Here is a 21,679-nt window from a genome sequence, read left to right on the forward strand (position 1 = left end):
GCCGGGGGCGGGGAGGGCAGCGGCTCGGCGGCGGCATCGACTGCGGAGGGCGCGTGTGCGCGTGAGTGTGTGTGCCCTGTGGGTGTGTGCGGGCGTGACAGCCCGCGTGTGCGTGCGTGCGACAGCCTGCGACGCGTGCGTGCGTGTGTGTGTGTGCGCGCGTGTGGCGGCGGGGCTGCGGGAGGTGTTTGATGCTCGCGGCCAAAGGAGCGAGTCCGCCCGGGCCGGGCTGGTGCGTGCAGGGGCGTGTACAGCACATGGCGGCGGGCGCTGACTGAGGGTGCGAGGCTCGCGTGTGCCACGGGAAGTGCGTGCGTGCGTGTGTGCATCAGGCATGCTGTGTGGGGAGGGATGGGGCACAAGGTGTGCATGTGTCTCGGATCAAGTGCTCCCTGGGGGGATGGGAGGGACGGGACAGGGTGGGTGTGTTTGGGAGAGGGAGTGGGTGAGCACCCAGGCCCTCACCTTACACTTCAGGGTTGAGCCCTGACTGGTTCAGGACAAGCTGTGCTCTGAACAGCCGGCAGTTTGACAGCCCTTCTGCCCCTCTCTTGTCTCCTCCACCCCCAAAGCGCCTAGGCTGGGGATGTGCAGGAACAAGGGTCCCTCCTGGGCGGGAGTGTTGTGGCTCCCCCCTAGACAAACCATGAGGAACAGCATGTCAGGTAGTCAGATGCAGCACTGGGGTCTTGGGGGGCTGATGTCTCCAGGCAGCAAGGGCCACCACAATGCAGAGGCTGGCTGGGGGGCAGCTAAGAGCACTCTGGCATATTGGGCCTTTCCTTTCACTACCAGGCTGCCCGGCCCCAGGGCAGCCGTGTGAGCAAGACTGGGAGCGAGATGTGTGAGCCCCCAGGTCTGCAGACTTCACTGGACTAAATCCAAGGCTAGAGGGTCTTCCCTGGATAACAGACCACTGTACTTCCCCTCCTCCAGGCCCTGGGACACCTGCTGAGGTGACTGTACCAATGACTTCTTTGTGGGTGTTAATTTTGAGCAACAGCATCTCTCCCCTCTTCCACTTGGGATGGAAGTCCAGGCTTCCAGACACTGGGAGATCTGGGCTCCTCCCAGCTTTGCCACGCACATGTGGTTTCAAGTGCCTGAGGAGCAAAGGGGTTTTGCGTGAGCTCCATGGTGTGCCTGGATGAGGAGAGTGAGAAGTTGATGGAGCCATCTGTTGTGCTGTGGAATCTCTTGGCTTTCAATGCTGAACAGTGATAATAACAGCAAGGCTAAGGAAGGGGGAGGGACTGATATCACAAGAACCAAAGAGAACACAACTTTTTTTTTTTTTGACATTTCTTTAGCATCTGGGGATGGGACCTGCTTCATAAAAAGCAAGCAGAAACTGGGAAGTATTGGGACAAAATAGCATGGCTTCATGTTAGGCAGAAAGGGAAAGACAAAAACAGACATGGAGAGGGACAATTGGCCCAGTTTATGCTTTCTCATTACTGTACTCCAAAGGCTTTTCCGTGGCTGGAGGCTTGATATTATCCCTCTCACAAGCCTTTGATGAGAGGGATGTGCTAGAGGCATTGCCATAGGGCTGCTGTACTCTGGTTATTTCTAGGAGCACAGGAAGAGTCAGAATGGATTAGCCCACAGACTATCCAGTCAGTGTCTTGTCTTTGGTGGGCAATTATTGACTAACCTGCCCTCAGGAATCCTTTCTTCCAGATTCCTGTCAATTAGCTCTCGGCTTATGTTCTGAAGTAGGAAGCTGTATATCCACTGCTGCCAAGTTCTGTGCAGTTCCATTTGTGACATTTTATACAAATTATTAATGGGCTAATTAGCATATAGCCACATGCTGCTGGTGACAATATGTTTGTACTTAGAGCTGGTGAAAGATCTTTGTTTGACAGCCTTGAAGACTGAACTTTGTTTATCTATAGGGCAGCAATAGGACAAGTTCCCTCTGCATGCTGCCTTGCCTCAGCCCTGATCTGGATGGTGATGTCCTGCAGGGTTCACAGGGTAGTTTTTCTTCAGTGGTCCATGTACTTCTTTGGACTGTGTGACAATTTGTGGAAATCATGGTTGTGACCAATGTTGGTAGAGAAATGTAAGTCCATTTTGTGGGGGATTTTGATTTTAAAATTTGTTCTTGTTCCAGTTGGAGTGAACTAGCAATGTTTTGAAACATTGTGTGAAAGGGAAAGGAGTTCATAACCACAGATCTATGGGGGGCCACAGCCTGCCAGGGGTCTTCCAAGGAGACATGACGGGGAGCTGGCAGAAAATCAGGCAAGTTTCTGAAGAGACTGTGAAAACTGTTCCAGTTTTATTCAATAAAGTTCATTAAATTGCTGAATTCCAATGAAAAAATGCTTCATTGAAACTTTTCCAACCACTGCAAGGTGCAAGTGCATGATGTGGAGACTGGAACTGAGACCCCCACCAAACTCATCTCATATAGAAGTCACTGAATATCCATTTGGTGGGATCAGTTTTTAATCCATCCTGAATCTGTAGTTCAGATTGAGGATTTATAGCTAAGCGGATTTATAGCTCATTAGAATGCCCTGAGGCATTCAAGCCCCTCGTAAGTGCCAATATTATTTTGCTTTCTGGAAAAACAGATTTTTTAAAATTCTGCTCTTTGTGGCGCTTACACAGGAAGGGTCACCGACTCTTTGGGCACACAGGCAAAATGACCTACACATTATTTACTATTCTTGTCCTTCAAACTACAGTCAAGTGCCACATCCTTGAAAGAGCAGCTGCCATTGACTGCATCACAAACAGAAAATACAGTTCTCTGACAAATAACCCAGCATCCAAATTAACTTCTAAATATAACACTATGCAAAACAGAATCATTTCAGCTATTATCCAGGACCTTCCCACTACCTTGGTGGCGGGGAGGGGTCATACAAAAATGCATTTTTCTGTTTCACACAAATCATGAACCCATGATCCTTAGATCTACACTAACCAATCTGCCACTGGGTTATATAACTCTTTGTGTGACTGCTCCAGGATGCTGATTAGGTTCCGTTCCAGGCTGTATGAGCAGAGTACAGTCTAATGGCCAGAGACAACCCAACCAAGCACATGAATTGCACCTTCTCACTAAAGAGGCAGTACAGATGTAGCTTTGGTCTGTCAGATTAGAGCCTAGATTCTATTTCTAGATCTGCCTGAAACGATTTAGTGAAGCCTCTCAATTATTTTACCTGCAAACTGAGTGACTGATTGTTGTTTTAGTTAAAGTAAGGGGACACAAGGCATTAATATGAGTTATGAACTGCTCAGAATACCCGTACTAACATCATGTACTGAAAGAGCTGGGATGGAAATTTGCAGCTTCTGTGGTTACATTCAAATACACATGCCTTTCGGCAACTGGGCAGCATGTAAAGGGAAGATCTCTTTCTCATCTATGTGTGTGACATATTTTCTTGAGGTAAGGGAAGGTGTGATAGTCCTGTCAAATGTGTGAGAGGTACAATTCAAGTTATTTGGCAGATCCATACATTTCTCCTGCTTTTGCCTGTGCCTAATGCAACAACATGAATGTTCCCACTATCTACAAGCATCGAAGCCAGTGGTCTCCAACCTTTTTATGGTGAAGATCACTTTTCGGCACCCCAGGATCTACTGCCCACCCACCTCCTGGACAAGCCACCCAGGCTCTCATCCCACTCACCCAGCCCAGCCTGGGGGGCATGGGGCATGGCTCTGCCCAACCACATGCATCCTCCCACTCCCCATCGTGGAGCCTCTGATACACTAAGATCAACTGACCATTGATCTAAGCCATTTGATACACTAAGATCAACTGACCATTGATCTAAGCCATTTGAGAATCTTGTTGAACTCTTGGCTCAATGTTGCCCATGAGCAGTGAGATCCACAAGATGTATGATGTGTAAAAGTATTTTCTTTAGCCATTTTAAATGTGCTACTTTTCAATTTCACTGAACTCCCTCTTGTTCTCATTTTCTGAGAATGGGTAATCAGAGAGCTTGGTTCAAGTTTTCTGTGTCCTATCCATTATTTTGTAGGCATTTCTTCTTTAAACAGAACAGGACTTTTCTCTGAGTGGTTTTAGCAGATTCAGAACACATTTAATCATAGAAGCACAGAAGAATAAGGCCAGTCCAGGCCCCTGATGGATGTAGGGTAGCAGACACCGAAGACGAAAGGATTAGGCTTCAAAATGACCTTGATTAATTGGAAAAAGATCTGAAATAAATAGGACAAAATTTAATGAAGACGAGTGCAAAGTACATCCCTGTCTAAACCACCCCGAACAAATGTTTGCCTGACCTGCACTTAAAAACTTCTAATGATGAACATCCCACAGCTGCTCTGAGGAACTTGTTGCAGTGCTTAATCACCCTCATGGTGAGATAGTTCCTTCTGTAATATCCAGCCTACATCTCCCTTGTAGTTTAAGCCTATTGCTTCTTGTCCTGTGCCCTGTAAACAACAACAACAAAAAATGGTTGATTGCAATCCTGTTTATAAATCCCCTTGTATTTGAGGATTGTTATCAAATCCCTCCCTCAGTCTTCTCCAGACTAAATAATTCCAGTTCCTTGGAATTCTCGTCTTAATTCCTGTTTTTAGACCTCTTATCATTTTGGTTACTCTTGGCTGGACTCTTTTTAATTTGTCCACATCTTCCTTGAAGTGTGATGCCCAAATTGGACACAGCACTCCAGGTGAGGCCTCACCTATGCAGAATAAAGTCAGTTGGTTTCTGTCACGAGGTCTTGCTTTTCTGTTTTCTTGTCCTCTAAGTCTAGAAGACTTCTGGGCTAAGTACAGACAGTCAGAAAACCTGAGGCTGAATTGATTCAATCTTTGCAGGTTCATCTGAGCTGCATAGATTGAACCAATAAGCAAGTGAACAAACATTCACTGTTGATTCTGGAAATGCAGCCACATGCCTGCAGTAGCCCAGGCCAGGAGCCAAGGGGTGCTAGAGGATGCCTCCCTGCTCCACTGGACCAGACAGCTTAGGCCAAATCTAGCCCCATCCCCTCCACCGGAGCAGGGGTGGGGAGGCAGGGCATTGCTGAGGAAAGCATCCTGAGATGCTGGGGGACTGCATTAACTTGAATCTGGAGGAGTCCAGCACTTCTGCAGGCAGCTTAGCCAAGGTGACTGCAAAGTAAACAGCCAAGGCTGAAGCAAGGGTTCAAAGCCAAGGACTAATTTGTGCCCTTTGATTTCAGAGAACTCCTCCTCATAGTAAATGAGGAGAATGGGGTGCTGAGAGCTCTGGAGAAGAGATTCCCTGGTTCATGCATACAGGGGACAGCATGCCAGCGGCAGTGGAGATCAGATGGTGGAAAACTGCTTAGAGAAGCCCATTTGTTAACAGCCCCCTCTAGTGAGTGGGAGGGGTTTGGATGCAAACCCACACACAAAACCCAGGTTTTCTGCTAGCAAGACCATGCTGGCAAATATTAAATAGTAAAGAAATTGGCAGAGCAAAGCTGGGCAGCTGCAATTTCCCCTCTTCTACAGCATCACAGTCCCCCTCACCACAGGGGAAGGGCAAGGTGAGCAGCTGAAAGGTTCTCCATTGTCACTGCTGGACTTGGCCGATAAGCCATTACAGTAAAAAGCAGCGATTGGAAACATTTGTTTTCTCATTGAAATAATGGAAAACAATAAACAGCTGGCTGAAGTGTGAGGCTTGCACTTTGGGGATATAGCAAGAAGCATTCAGAGCCATTCCAGACCAAAGACAATGTTGAGGAATAGGATGCCCCAGGGAGGATGAGTCACACAGCCCAACTGAATGGATTGATTCTGACAGACACCACCAGAATCATAGCCTCACACCTTCTGGTTAAAAGACAGAAATTGACTGGGAAACAGAAGGGACCAAGAGAAGTATGGCCATGAGCTAGTTTAGTTTGGACATTTCTGTCTGAGGAGAGCTGGACAGGGCAGCATCTTTACAGAACACACAGAGGTGCCAGTGCCCCTCCAACCTGACTACAGCCCTTCTGAGGTATTCCAAGGTATTTCAGGGGCAGCATGGCCCAGGTGGGCAGCCTGGCCAAGGCCATGTGGGACAGGCACAGGTCCATGAAGACAGCAGCTGCTTCTCAGGACACCAGCATAGCCTGGGAGTGAGGGGCACAGGACCCTTTGGTTAGCCAGGTGCAAGTGGCAAGGTGCTCTTTTGGTGCAGCCTGACCACCAGCCTCCATGGTTGTGGGGCAAGCTGCCAGCAGATCAGGCAGCCCCGGAGCTGCAGGGGGGCCAGTTCCGTCCCCTGTGCAGTGGCAGTTTAAAAATATGTGTTAAAAAGTAATGAAATTAGTGAAATGACACTTAATTAAATTTATTAAAATAATGAAATTGCAACAGTTTTGGTGAACTGTACATGTCAGCGACCTGTGAGTTACACATCACTGACCAGTCTGTAGTGGGCATTAGTGGTTTGGCAGTGCCCTTTGCTATAATTCAGTACCAGAAAGATCAGCAGGGTGGATTCTTATGTTGTGCCCCCTGCAGGAATTTATTGTAAATAGCTTTATTCAATTTAATAGCCGTCACTTGTACACAGTGACAGAACAAATTAAAACACACCATGTCTATTTTGGGGGCATACAATAAATACGTTTAGTTTAATGAGGACTAAGCCACCATCACATGTTCAGGCACCCTTTATGTTTCTTCCTGGGTGTCACTGGTATATGTTGTAGGGCTTAGGTCCCTGCTTGACCAGCACCCTACCCAGGGTTACCACCACCTACCTGTTTTGGTTGCTGCTTCTGCTTGCTCATCAAGACTTGATGTTCTTCTTGGGAGACAGTTCCTGGCAGGTGGCTTGTGGGATTCCACAACCTGTTTTTTTTTGTGGGGCTCCAACTTCCCCTTTACCCCACCCTTACTACATCCAAGGCTGAAATAGATGTCAGTGTTCTTAGGTCTCAATTACAGATGATCACTTCTCATTTGGAAGTCCCGGCATTGAGGGATGAAAGACCTCCTGGGTGCTGGCTCTTTGTAGGCCATCCCCTGGCTACAGACTGAGGCCACTGCAACTGAACTCACCTTAGTCTTGAGGTACTAGTGTTCTCATAAAGGAAACCCAGAAGCAAACGTCAACAAAAATCAATCAGCGTCTGCTGGTGTGGGTCCTAGGTTGTGCTTTCCCAGGCCCACAGACCTCTGGCTGGGTGCTTCTTATCTCACACTTTAATGAGCTATGCTCCCACTACACCCTTACAGCCCTGATATGGACCCACCAATGGGTCACTGCCCCTTCCCGCCTCAGCCCCATCTGACCCGAGGCTGGGTCTGGCCAGGTTGCTCCTGCCATCATTCCAGTTACCCGCCTCAGCGGTCCTGTTCTGCTCTCCGCTGTGCACTGGCCCCTTGTTGCTGCTCCACTGTGATGCCAACCGCTCTGCTGCCTAGCTCAGCCTGGAGCTTCTGCCCCTCCTCAGGGGTTCCCCAGTGGCATGGCTCTCCTGCAGCACAAGGCCTGCTCCTGTCAGCCTCTGTGCTGCACACCACTTCCCCACCTTGCTCGGTGGCATCCCATAGCGTCTCCTGGCTGCCCATCTCTCTCTCCTCCACTCCTCCAGTCATGCTCCTGGCTGCCTCTTCATGGGCCTGCTCTTCTCCTGGGCCCTGCCCTTTCTCCCCGCTGATTTGCAGGCTCAGGCTGCTCCGAAAATGGCGCTCCTGAGCTTCTCATCCACCCACAGCTGCTGCTCATCAGCTTTCCTATGGTCAGTGATGGGGAAAGTCAGGGTGAGCTGTCTCTTCCCCTTTCACACTGGGCTTGAAGTAGAGCACAGTCTCTGGGACCTCCAGAGGAATGAATGGGATCCTGGGGCCTGACTCAGCCACAAGTGAAACGGCTGAAAACGTGTTTGTGGAAATGCTGGTTCCTCATACCAGCTTAGGAGCTGCTAGATGTGGGGAACAGCAATAACACAGAGGCAAACGCAGTAGATAAACATCGGCGTTCCTCTCCTTTCTACATGGTTGCTTTTTGAGATTGTCACATGTCATTGGGAAGTTCTGCCTTCTTTTATTGTTTTCTCATTACCAAAACTGTTGTGCATTGTTTTTGTATGTTCTTTTGTGCTCTTTCATGTTAGTATGCTATTTTCTTGTTAACGCAGTGTTGTAAATGAAGTTCTGCATGACTGCTGATGACTTAGGTATATCATTGTGCCTGCCTTGTTGCTGGGCAGTGTTGTATATTACTGTGATGGGTATCATCATTGTGCTTGTAGATGTGTACTATTATGGCCATCTATCAACTCTTCCACACAATTATTGCACCACTATATGTGTATTTATTTCTTTTAAACATCACATGTTGCTGCACTTTTAGTTCATTGTGGTTGTACCATTATCTATTTTTGTGTAGTATATTTATGTATGTTCATGGTTGCCATTTAGCATTGTGGCTGTTATTATGAAGGTGTAGGGGCAACACCACAGTTAAGCTTGCAGCCATATTTTAATTTTAATAGAATGAAAAGTGTTCTATAAAATTTGGCAGACAAGGTTGTTTGGGTGAATCTGATATCTTTTATTAGACAAACTTAAATTGTTGGAAAAAATGGTTTGGCAAGCATTCAGGTTTAAAGTGATGAAATATATTGTGAAAGAAATATTGTAGTTTGTGGACTGCTTGAAAATTTCAGGGAATTTTGAAGGAAAAATGAGGTCATTTTTACTCATTTCAAAAAGCACTATATGTCCCAAACTTTTCCAGCATCTATATTTTATTCCTTTTTAAAAACATGCCCAAGCATATGGAGCTATGAAATAAATGTCTGTGAGTCTTTGCTACAAGCAGTTAAGGAGAACATTTGTTGAAAGTTGAACAAGCACAGGGAAAAGATAGTCCAAAATTAGGGCTGTGTAAGGCTTCGGACAGAGTTTCGGATCCGCTTCAGGGTCCGCAGCAGCACATCCGGGTAGAAGCGCTGTCTTGTTCGGCTTCCCCAAGTGGTTCGGAGCCGCCTGAGAGATCCGGCCATAGGGTACAATGGGGAAACAATAAAATATCTATAACTTTGTTGTTTTTTGTCCGATTTGGATGAAATTTTCAGAAGTGGTACACTCTGCTGAGAGGATGAAGCTTGCCAAGTTTCAAGAAGGTCGATGCAGGGGTTTTGGGGAAACAGCACCCCAAATTCTTTAAAGCAAAACTCCTGTCACATCTATGTATTACAACACAAGGGGGTCAAAACTGCAGGGCTGGTAGCTCTTACTGAGGCCACAAAGCCTGCCAAGCTTCAAGAAGATCGGTGCAGGGGTTTCGGGGGAACTGCCTCTCAAGCTGCGGACAAGCAAAACTGGTGCCATGGTGCTTGTGGGACTGACTGTGTCTGTCTTGGGGCGGGGAGGGGAGACTGCTGCAGGCCTGGCTGCTGAGCTGCTGTGTTACCAGTTACCAATCAATGAATCAATCATGATTCACTCAGGGACCAGGGACTCTGGGACCAGCTCAATACATAGGACCTGCTGCTACATAAGGACTTAATGGGCATCGAAGAGGAAAGACTCAACACAGACAATCAACTGCCCAGGACAGACACAGTCTTGGCACAAGTTTTGTCTGTCAGCAGCTGGGGGTGCAGGGTCCCAGGACCCCCCTGCTCCGATCTCCTCCACAGCTGGCAGGCATCACAGCAGAGGCCACCGTCCCTGCAGCTGTTGCCCCGCTGCGTCTTAACACACTCAGGGTCACCCATGGCACGAGTCTTGCTTGTCCACAGCTTGAGGTACAGTCCCCCCCAAACCCCTGCACTGATCTTCTTGAAGCTTGGCAGGCTTTGTGGCCTCAGTAAGAGCTACCAGCCCTGAGGTTTTAACCCCCTCTGTGGCGTGACACACAGCTGTGACCTGAGTTTGGCTTTCAAGAATTTGGGATACAGTTCCCCCCAAGCCCCTGCACTGATATTCTTGAAACTTGGCAGGGTTCATGCTCTTAGCAGAGGCTATTATCCCTGCAAGGTTCATCCAATTCAGACAAGAAACAACAAAGTTATAGATATCTCATTGATTCCCCATTATACCCTATGGCCGGATCTCTGAGGCGACTTTGGAGTCGCTTCGGCCAGATCAAGGTAGAAACCCAGCTCAGAGCTCTGGATCAGATCATGGGCATCTGAAGCGGCTGCTCCGAAGCCAGATCAGATCACTGGCAACTCGCACAGACCTATCCAAAATACACTTCCTGAGTGACCTAGTAGTGGGCTAGTAGTATTTCTGCACCACGTACACATAAATGCATAGAAAGTTGTGAAGCACTCAGATACTTCAGTTAAGGGAGTCCATATAAGTGACATGCATAAGCATTCAGCAGGCAAGGATTTTTGTGGGTGATGTCTTTCATTGCACTCACTGACTGCATGGTTGGAATAGTCTTAGAATGCATTGCAGTCTAAAGCTTGTCTAAGTCTATCCCAATATGCAGTTGGTCCAATAAAAGATACTGCTCACAAAAATCCTTGTCTCTCACATATTTCCTGGACCATCACAGCTACAATATTATTCCAATTATTCCAATAGCTGTACTCCCTATTAGGGCTTTAAAAGCCCATTTTGAATATCACATATAGATTGTGATGACATAATGTTATGGATGCGTATGCTTTGTTGACCATTTAGGAGTGACACAGAGTCTAGCATACTGCTTATCATAGGCACCTACTCTGTTGGCGCTCTGGGGTTCAAGCACCCACCAAAAAAAAAATAGTGGGTGCTCAGCACCCAGAAGCCACAGCTGTTTTCTGCTTGCACAGGTTAAAAAAAACCCAAAACACACTTTACTGGATGAAACAGTGCATTACTCCAACCCAGCTCTGCAGCTTCTCTATAGATTGGGTGCTTCAGCAGGACTTTCTGGCACTTTTAGCTAAAACTGATTCAATCCACTATTAGATAAAAGTGCCAAAAAAGCCCCATTAAAGCACCCAGTCTTTACAGATGCCACAGGGTGATGTTGAAGTAACATACTGCTGCTTCTGGGCATGCATGGGGCTCAGTGCAAGAATGTACCAAGTTTAAAGTAAAACACAAGGGTTGTTTTTTTAATGTCTTCAAGCACCCAGTGGCAAAACCCAAAGTCAGCGTCTATGCTGTTTCTTATCATACTGCAGGGTGTCAGAAGATGCAGCCGAACATAGATTGAATGGGACTGTGGGACGGGAGAGTGGTGTTTTGTTCTCTTTTAAGCATTTAGCCTTAGTCTTTTGTAAATCTGCTCCTGCCTTGGAGTTAATAGGTCCAGTTGTTTCTTAGATAAAATAGGTCCCAGGTACAAATGGATATTTTAAGAGCTATAGTTCTCTGATGCTCAGAACAAACTGTTCTTGACCACAGGGAGTGTATAAGTAATGCTACATCTGGGCATGGGAGACAGGTGCCTCCTGAGTCTGAGGGGGCATTTGCAGAAGCTGGCACTAGGGATGGGACCAGCAAGCACCTTCAGAAGCTGCCAGTGGTGGTGGCGGTGGTGTGGACAGGGCTGGCAAGCACTCACAGAAGCTGGCATCAGCGGCGTTAGTGGGGACGGGGCTGGTGAGTACCTGCAGAAGCCAGCGGCGGTGGTGGCAGGGACAGAGCTGGCGAGCACCCACAGAAGCAGTGTTGGCAGCAAGGATGGCCCTGTCGGGGGGGCGGGGCATGTGCCCCTACTGTACCCCCCACCAGTCACCTATGCATCTGGGTATTTCTTTTTCCCCATGCAGCAACGGGAGAGTGTGTGCCTGCGCCCATCTGGGTTTAATTCCCACAGACCCATGCAGTTACTGAAGCACTGGAGCCTGCTAAATCTCAGAAGTATGTAATTCCATGCATGATTCTTTGGCCAGACGATGTGTATCAGCACCCCTGTTTGGGTTGCCTGTGAGGGTTGAACATTATCCGTAAAGCCTTGAGGTAAGGGTTGCCTTTGTTAGTTCAAACTCAGAGCAGAGTCATATATTTCTACATTGCTCCAGGCACTGCAGGACGACAAAGAGACACACTGCAAGAGTATATGCTACAAGTTTTCTTTAGCTTACTTCTAGAGCTTTGCACAATTTGCTTTCAGCTAAATTGGAGTGGTCTTAAGCTGCAATAGCCCTACTGTGTCTTATACCCAGGCAGGGGCTGCTGCTGGGTGCCAGGCAGCTGCCAGGGGGCAGGCAGGGCTGGGCAGCAGGTGGCACAAACATGACCTCCAGGGCCAGAACAGTGTTCAGCACCTGGTGATCAGCATCCACAGCCTGCACTGCCTGGGCCAGGATGGCATTCTGCTCCAGCAGCAGGTCAAGCTGCTTGCGCTTCAGGGCCAGGAGCTGTGCCCAGAACTCATGAACGACACATGCCCCTGGTGGCTGGGGGGGCACAGTGGCAGTAGATGTGTGGCAACCACCCACAGACACCACCAGCAGCATCATTGGCAATTGCGGACCATCCGCAGATGCCGCCGGCGGTGTTAGTGTGGCAAGTGGCGGCAGCGCCTTTTTGTAGCGGGTGCACCGCCACGCTCAGGGGGCACATGTGTACCTGCGTGCACCCCCTATGTGTTGTTCCTGCCAGAACTCGTGGTCCTGCCCGGTCCTGTTAGGGGCCACAAGGTTAGTCCCGCCCCTTGGCAGCCTGTCCTGAACCTGCAGGTGCTGCAGGGTATTGCCTCTGCTGCATGGCTGTCAGTCACATGCCCCCACATTGTGCACATAGACCATCGGGGTACTAATGGCCCATGGCAGGCAAAGCCTCCCTGTGGCACGAGGTCCTGGCAAGCCCCAGGACTGCATGTGGTGGGCTGCCATCTCTATCGCATGAGGTTCACACGCCTGAGCCCTATGTCCCTGGGCTTCCATCCTAGGAATTTGAACCATCTCAACTGTCTAGAAACCCTACAATACTGCAATTGTTTACATGACTGCTATGAAAGATTTGAGGACAGTGGCTGATAAGATGAAAGTACTCTCTGATGGAAGGTCACATGGAGAAAATATGCTGGTTCCACGGTCTTGAAAGGATAGAAACCTGAGCTAAAGCTCGGGACTAACCTAAATAAATGAAGTGGTACATAGGAGAGAGCCAAGTTCCTGGGCTGAGCCCAAAGTTATCTACAACTACCATTTGAAAAGGTATAATTTTATTTTAGCAGTCCCTAAAAACTGAGAATGGAGCTGTAAAAACTGGGCCTGGGCACACTGTGCTAGAGATGGATTTTCCATTAGAGCAAACTAGGCAGTCTGTCCCAGCCAAAAGACTCCAAAGAAACGATAGAATAAACCCCCTTCAGGTATACTGTGGTCTAAGGCTGTAGGTAGACCAGGCTGTAGACCAGGGCAGGCAAAATACAGCCCATGGGATAGATCTGGCCCACCGGGTGATTTCACCCAGCCTGCGGGCAGGTGCCTATCAATTCACTGCATCTGGCCCAGCCCCAAGCTGCCTCAGCTGTGCTCGCATGAGGCCGAGCCTTGTTCACTCCCACCAAGTAAACAAGAGCTGTGCTTCCATCCTTGCCCATGGGACAGCCCTGACCCCGGCCCCGCAGGTAATGAAGTGGCAGCAGGCATGCTGCGGGGTACGGGGGAAATGGCGGTAACTAGGAGCAGGGGGGAGGGAAGTGGTGGCAGTGGAGGGATGACAAAGCAGGGGCAGCAGTGGGTGGGCAGGGGGGGAAGGTAGGAAACCAGCAGGGGAAGGGCGGCAGTGGCTGCAGGCAGGGGTGGGGAAAGTGGTGGTGGTGGTGGCAGTGGCGACAGTGGCGACAGCAAGGGTGTGGCGGGGATTGGCAGTGGTACCAGCAGCGGGTGGGAGTGAAGTGGCAGCTGGGCCATGGCAGCAGTGCCATAGGGCTGCAGCTGGGGCCAGTGGGGACCTAGGGCAGGGTGGCTGGAGTGCAGAGCCCAGACTGGGAGGGGCATGGGGTCCTCCTGGCTCCATTGCGAGGGGCTCACATGCAGTTCCCAGGTTCTCCACCTCAGCCATGTGCCTCTGGGGGAAGCCCCATGCAATGGAGCCAGTGGTCCGGCACCACTCACTGCTGTGTACAGGTGATGGGGAACGGTGGGGAGCTCTTTGCTTTGGAGCCGAGCTTGCTCCACCCCTCTCACTGCCACTCTGGATAAGCCCCATGACCTGCACCGCCGGCTTCATTGTGTTTTTTGGGAAGAGAGTACAGTGGGAGATGAGTGGTGGAGAGGTGATTGTGGTGAATACCATGGGAAACACTCACCTTCACCTGCAGTAGAATGACTCAATCACATACCTGTAGCATGACTGGCTGTCTTGTCCTTGCTCCTTTTGGTCTTAACCAGAGGGAAAAGCAGCATCTTGTTCAATGTTGTCTACCCCAAGCGAGGACTATGATTCCTGATTTAATTTGACACTTAGCCCTGACAACCTGAACCAGTGGATCTGTCTCTTGCCTAACACTTGGCCTTGAGGGTGGGTGCGCTGGAGAAGGTAGAGTGGTATAATGGGGAATGAGTGGTTGGGGGTGTTGGGAAGGGTTGTTGAAATGCAGCCAGGTAGAGGTGGAGGCAGTGGGGATTGTTAGTGTGTGCAGTGGAAAACACCAGCAGAGGATGGTTTTGGGGGAATAGGAATGGTGGTGGGTGCTGGTTGGCAAGTGAACACACATTGTAGAGGCAGGTAGAAAACCCAGGATAGTCACAGGTTTCTGGAAGCAGGAGAGGCAGATGGTTTGGGGAGCCTAGACTGTGAGGTATGCAAGGGACATCTAGAACTGTGGATGGGAAACAGATAATGGTGGTTCAAGAAAACTAAGTCTGATTGTGCAGTTGAATCCCTAATATTATTTATTGCATTTGGGCAGGTACAGGAAGCTTCTGAAAAGTTCCAGAAGGTCAGTCAAAGCAAAATACAAACGTGCTTTTCCACTCAGCATGTCTCCTTTTGAAGCTGGGGCTGATCCATAACCCTGGGAGGAGCCTTATCCAGCTTATTGGCTCCTAGCCATAGAAGATACCTTCATAGTAATGAGGCTGGATGAAAGATGAGAGACCAAAATACTAAATACATAGAACAGAAGAGGAGCTGGATCCAAGCAAGCAGTCAGTGCTGGAAGATAATGGCAGCAACTGCATGGAGTCCTTTGCCTCAGGCCTCAAAGTAGTCAATCCTTAGACGACTGCAAGAGAAAGAAATTACATTGTATGGCAGGGGTGGGCAATTACTTGGGCTAGAGGGCCAGTTAAAGAGTTTGCGTGAGTTGTTGCGGGCCCAGGGGTGGGAGGTGCTGGTGTGGGTGGAAGGGGTAGGGCAGAGGGCAATTGATCTTATCCAGACCCAGCCTTGCTGCCAGGGCACTCTGGCCCACCTACTCACACACACTGCCAGGGGTGCCAGATGGAGCAGGTGGCTGGGCAGGATCTCCATGGATACTGGCCTGGACCCCCGTGTGTAGGGCACGCTTGGCTGAGCAGATGTGATGGGGCCACAGGTGGGTGGGGATCAGCATCCAGGAACAGGACAAGCAGGAGTACCGCCCCTGCCCTACCACACAGCCTTGGAGGGGTGGGACTGGCTGCACACACCGTGACTTGAGCTGCCCCCTGGGCTGGGTGGGGCTAAGAGATAGAATCCCTTGAGGGCACCATATTTTGCCCACCCCTGCTGTATGGTAGCCCAGAGGTGAAAGGCTCCACCTTCTGCAGGTTGACCCTCTAAACCAGTCAGTTCCCTGCCATTTGGCCAGATTAGAAGACATACAAAGATGTTACAAAACAGAGGGAGCATTACCATTCGTATAAAATTGCCTGTGCATTCATGTGATTAATGCACTTTGTTTCTCCTATGCTTACCCTGACTTGTTTATTGGGCTGAGGGAGTTGCAGAGTGATTGTACTGCTACCTGTTTTGCACAGCTTTACTTGCTGATACAGATGTAACAGAATTCTATTTCCCTTTGGGCCTCTACATGGCAGTTTTCAAGACATCTCCCTGGTCATTTTTGGCTCTGGATTTACATGGTAGCTCATGAGCACAATAGAGTTACGCACTGGCTAGGCACATATGCAGCTACATGTGTGTATATTTAGTGGAAGTCCTGGAAAAATGACGGGGGCTAAAGGATTGTCTTGTATTTTAGCCCCAATAATGGACTGGTCAGGCCACTCCAGCAGGTTCTAGGCTTACCCAAAGGAAGCTTGACCTTGACTCTCTCTGACTTCCCTATAATATGCCACAGTGCATGTATTTCCTAGGCCTTTCTCTGGCACTCCTGAAGTGGAGCTGCTGCATTTAATAGTCATAAGAAAAACTGAATGAAGGGCTGTGCAGCAGCTTCAGTCCCCTTGGAAAGACGGTTCTAGGCCAAAGCCCAGGGCTCCTTCCCTTCCAGTCCAACAGTCAGTTCACTGAGCCTCACTCCTATGACATGGGACAAGGCAGATGTTTCCTCTCACAGTATCCTCTTGTGGTTGCCCAGGGGACCAGTTCCAAAACAGCTGCATAATGTCCGTCCTGTAGTGGAGTGGTCAGCATACAAGTGTGGAAGACTTACTAGTAATTGCCTGTCCTGCACGCTGAGCTCAGGGAACCTTGATTTGATTGGTGGAACACCCCCACCAATCAGATAATGGCAGAGAGGTGCTTGTCCTGCCCCTGGTTTAAGCCTGCCCCAGAGAGCCGCAACCTGGTTTAAGCCTGCGCTCTGCAGGTCCAGCAGAACTCCGGGGGTTGAGCCTCCCAAGAGTCTAAAAGAAGCAGCATGCCCAGCGCGTGGCAGACACTTTGGGGGATGGAGAAGAGAGCAGGACCAAGAAGAACTGCCCAGCGGGTGGATGCTGCTGCCCTGAAGAGCACCTGTAGATGCCTCTCGTTGGACAAGAGCGGCGGATGGCTTTAGCCCTGGTTGATGCACAGTGCGGCGCATGGGGTGAGACCCTGGGAGCTGTGCAAGACAGCTTGGGTCTACAGCCACTCAATGCACACAGCGGTGTGTGGACCTCAGACCCTGGGAGCTGTACAGGCAACTTGGGTCTGCAACCAGGGGGAGCAGCCCTGGGCTGGCAGGCTGACCCCCAGGGCTCCCTGCCAGCTGGGGCTGTTCCAGCCCAGCTCCATGTGCTATGCATGAATAAACTCTGGAGCAATATTGCAATATTGCTCCAGAGTTTATTCATGCAGTGATAGCCTGTATAGACACACCTACAGAGGCTCTGTCAGAGTCTCATTCAACAAATCCTGTTGAATACCTGCCACTACGGCCAAAGAAAATATCTATCAGAGCTGTGCGAAGTTTCGGCTGGCGATTTGATTCAGAGGAGACTCAGCCAGATTTGGTGGCCAAATCTCTGAATCGAAACGGGACCAATTTAAAGGTTCAAATCGATTCAAAGCTCTCCGAATCTTCAGAAAAGATTCGGAGAGCTTTGATGATTTGGGCAGTCCCAGTGGCTGCAGCAGAGAGCTGCAGCTGGACCCTGTGCTGGTAAGTACTAAGGGCAGGGCAGGGGATCATGCGGGGACCCCTGCCAGCCCTCCCCCCCCAACCCCTGCCTGCAGCAGCTGAATCTCTGAATCAGATTCAGCTGACTCGAATCAGGACAGTGATTCAAATCCCCCAAAAATCGGCCAAATCCGAATCCGAAGAGAATACCAACCGCTTTGCACAGGCCTAATATCTATATGGCTGCAGATCAACAGTGTCGCCAGTGCCATTATTGATTGAACCTGAAAGTCAATGCAATTATCAATGTGACTCAAAGGATTTCCCATGAAGGTTGCTACTGAAATGAATATCAACAAATATTGAAGGACCCTTGAGTGCTAAACAAAACCTTACTACCACGATGAGTACTGACTTCAACTGTCTGGTGCTGTGCCTCCAAAAGGCAGGAGAGGAATTAATATCAATAGTCCTTGAATCTTGGGATGAATTTGGCCAACGATGAGAGACTGTATCATTACTACATAACCTGTACTGTTAAACACTAACTACCATATTTACTTGAAGCTAAAATAAGCCTGAATTTAAGACCACTTGCACAATAATTAGATTCTATATCTGGAAAATTTATTAACTTGTTAGAATTTTTCAGTTATAGAATCTAATCATAGAAGGTTTGTCTTGAATTTGCCCCCTTCCCACTGCTACAGAAGGGAAAATAATGGGTGGGGGAATCAGGTGGCACCCTTGCCCTCTACCCCCCCAACTTCTTCCCTTTGTACACTTCTTCCCCATCTCTTCTTTACTATCAGTTCCTGCTTGTGCCAAAAAATACTGACTTTGAAATAAACATAGCTATAGTACAGGGGTAGGCAATGTTTTTGCAAAAAAAAAAAAAAATGCAATGTCTACCTTGTAATGTGCCAGAGTGCCAGCATGCCATAAAAAAAAACAAACAACCATGCCATGGGAGGATGGGGTGGCAGATGACAGGGAAAGACACAGTAGGATGCAGTGTATGTTAATATAGTTAATAATCATAAATGTTGCTTTTTTACAGTACAGTAAATACCAGGGTTTCTAAAAATTATAAGCCTGGTGACAATAAATAAAACTTCACATATGCCTTCTAACTGTAAAATTTCCTAAAGTTCATGCAAACCAAAGGCAAGGCAAACAACGTAAACAGGAAAACAGAAAGCATATAAATCTGGGTAAGTATTTCCAACAAGGCTATGAGAGAGCAGAAAAAACCCACAAAAAAGTGAGCAATATGAAATGTTTAAATTAAGGAATGCAAAGTAGAGAGATCAAAATAAACTGAATATGAACTGTTTTATAACAGTAAAAACTGGAAAATATGAACTGGTTTAAGAGAGTGAAGAACTGAATAGGAAATTATTTAACAGAGCAAAATAAACTGAATAGTAGAAACTGGTTTGAGAGAGAGCAAAAACTGAATATGAAATAATTTAACAAAGCAAAATAAACCGAATAATATGCAACATTAAACTCTGTTTCTAAAGCACAGAAATCAGCACTGGCACCAACAGGCTACAGACTACAGAGCTGTCTGCCACCCAGAGGCACGTGCTTCCCTCATATAAGCAGAGGCTGAGTGTCTTCCAATGTCTGTGGCAGTGCTGAGCCCTTCACAAAGCTTCATAAAAGCTCCCGGTGCCACAGCACAGGGCGTGGGGTGGGGTGAGGAGAACCCGGGCAGGGGCAGTCTGCATTTTGCTGAGCCCACCCTTGGTGCCTGTGGCTGAGTTTGTGAAGTTTTGTGAAACTCTCAGCACCACCACAGATGTGGGGACAGGGTCAGCGGATTGCAGACAGCATCCCTGCCTGTGTTCTCCTGATCCTTCCCCAGTGCCTGCTGCAGAGCTGTGAGCTTTTATGAAGCTTTGTCTGTGGTGGTCCTGATTGCTTCACATCGGGGGTGGGGACAGCAGAACACAGGCAGTGTGCCTGCATCCCTGCCGCGGCGCTGAGAGCTGTGACTGCTCTGGAGAGCCCAGAGCAGCATCTTAAAAAAAAACCAAAACAGTTTTCTCAGCACACTTCCTGGTGTGCCAAAGAAAATGTCTCCACATGCCACTAATTGGCACACATGCCGGGGTTGCCTATCGTTGCTATAGTAACTTGCATATACGCAAATTATTATGGGTACCTATAGACTTAATTTATCTGGAATTACATCATGATTACATATTTGAGCTGCCAGGAAAAATGGGGTTCCCAAAGAAATTTGTGTGTTGGATAAGGTATTGTATAGAGGAGCAGAGAGTCAAGTCCAAATTAATGGACACCTTAACAGGGCCGTTAAAATGCACACAGGGCAAGACAAGGATGCCCCCTGTCACCACTTCTGTTTGCGTTGGCATGGAACCATTAGCACAAAGAATAAAGAAATGTCAAGGTTATGAGTGGAGTAAAGATACCAGGAGGGGGTTAGGTAAGATACACACTACATATACATGGATGATACAAATGTAATAGAGAATATAAATGTAGTAGTGTAGCAGGACACTAACCCGTGGGGTTTCTTCCAGTTCCGGCGCATGTGGCTATCAGAGCAGTATTGGTTCAGAGAGAAGAAGAAGAAGAGCGCCCTATAGCCTACATAAGTAGGAAGTTACACCCACCGGAATGGAGTTACACCACAATAGAGAAGGAGTGTTTGGCAATTAAGTGGGCTATTGAAACACTCTGATATTATTTGTTAGGGCAGCGGTTCACGCTGATCACCGATCACGTGCCCCTACGCTGGTTGCAGAGCATGAAAACAGACAATGCAAGACTGATGAGATGGGTCCTTAGTCTGCAACCATATTGCTTTGAGATAAAGCACCGCCCCAGAACCCAGAATATAAACACCGATTTCTTCTCAAGACAATACGAGGAAGAAGAGGGGCTAGGAGAAACAGAGGGACCTCAGACAAGGGAGAAGAGAAAAGCATAGAGAAGTTGCACCCTACCAAGGCTGGCTAATTGGGGGGGAGGGATTACCTGTGGTAGGGTAACTCCCAGCAAATCCCACATGGTGCAACCTTGGGGAAAAGGCAAGTAGGAGGCGCCTGAAAACCTCTACCTCCTGACTTACCGGGTGACCAAAGAAAAGCCAAGAGAAGCCCAGGAGCAAGGCAGTACCCGCAAACGTGAGGACCCACCCGGGTGAGTGAGGGCCTTAAGGGGGGAAGGTGTGTAGCAGGACACTAAGGCGCCTGCTGCTGTCAGAACAGAAGCAGGAACTCAGGTGCCAGTTGCCAGGACAACCGGTTAAGGAGGGAATTGGCCACCTGCACCTGGTCAGCTGACCAGAAGGGGCAGGGCCTGGCTCCCACATAAACCCAGGCCTGAGGCCAGGAGAACAGTTCCCTGCTGGTAGCCAAGGAGGAAGGAGCTCTGCCTGAGTGAGAAAAGAAAAGAGGCCTGACTGCACGAGCAGCTCCTGATGCTGTTATGGGATAGAGTATTCCTTGGTAGGGACTGAATGATGTTTTAGCCGAGCGGCTTGGATTTTTGTTATAGCCTAGGGGTTTTTTTGTTTGTGTTTTCTTTTACTGGCCATTTGGGTAAGGCTGTTAGGGGATGGAGGAGGCCTCATAGGAGACCCGTAGCAGCATGGGAAACCGCAGCCCCAGAGAGAGGGGGCAGCGAATGCCAGTGAAGGCACAGTGCCAGAAAGGGCTGCGGAAAGGCTGAGTGGCAGGAAGGCGCAGAGTGAGACAGAGTGAGATACGGCTGTGGAAAGCCCAGAGAGGACAAGGGGAGGGCTAAATTACAACAAGGCCCCAGATCAAACCATGTCAGTATCATCTGCGAGGCTTGGGCTGCGGTGTAGGGGAGGAAAAGGAGCCACAGATAGTGCCCCTAGCAGCGGGGCACAAAATGAGCAGCCTCCCGCTTAATTACATCAATTAATCAACTACGATCAAGGCATGGCAGGTGAGAAGGCAGGCGGTTGGCCCAACCTGGTGCATTCTGACCAGATCACCAAATCCTTAGATGCAGGGGTAGCAGTGGACAGTCTTCCTGGACTTTTGGAAGGCCTTTGACACTGTCTCTCACCCCGTTCTCATTAAGAAACTGGGGGACTGTGGTGTCAACACCTACACGGTCAAATGGCCAGCCAACTGGCTGGAGGGCTGCACCCAGAGAGCGGTGGTGGATGGATCACTTTTCGACCTGGAGGGATGTGGGCAGTGGGGTCCCCCAGGGCTCGGTCCTTGGGCCCGCACTGTTCAACATCTTCATCAGCGACTTGGACAAGGGGGTAAAAAGCACCCTGTTCAAATT

The 21,679-nt window shown here is 48.9% G+C and overlaps 1 protein-coding gene across 2 annotated transcripts in view; it reads right to left on the minus strand.

The window, feature by feature from the left end:
• Positions 1 to 14,760: 14,760 nt before the first annotated feature.
• CD4 (CD4 molecule) overlaps positions 14,761 to 21,679 on the minus strand; it is a 69,130-nt gene continuing 62,211 nt past the window's right edge. For both annotated transcript variants that reach the window (XM_019548910.1, XM_019548908.1), the window contains exon 10: positions 14,761 to 15,115. In XM_019548910.1, the coding sequence (XP_019404455.1) occupies positions 15,085 to 15,115 (31 nt within the window). In that variant the 3' untranslated portion in view covers positions 14,761 to 15,084. The remainder of the gene's footprint in view (positions 15,116 to 21,679) is intronic.

Source organism: Crocodylus porosus, unplaced genomic scaffold, assembly GCF_001723895.1.
Source record: "Crocodylus porosus isolate Cpor-Errol unplaced genomic scaffold, CroPor_comp1, whole genome shotgun sequence".
NCBI classification, from domain to species: Eukaryota; Metazoa; Chordata; order Crocodylia; family Crocodylidae; genus Crocodylus; species Crocodylus porosus.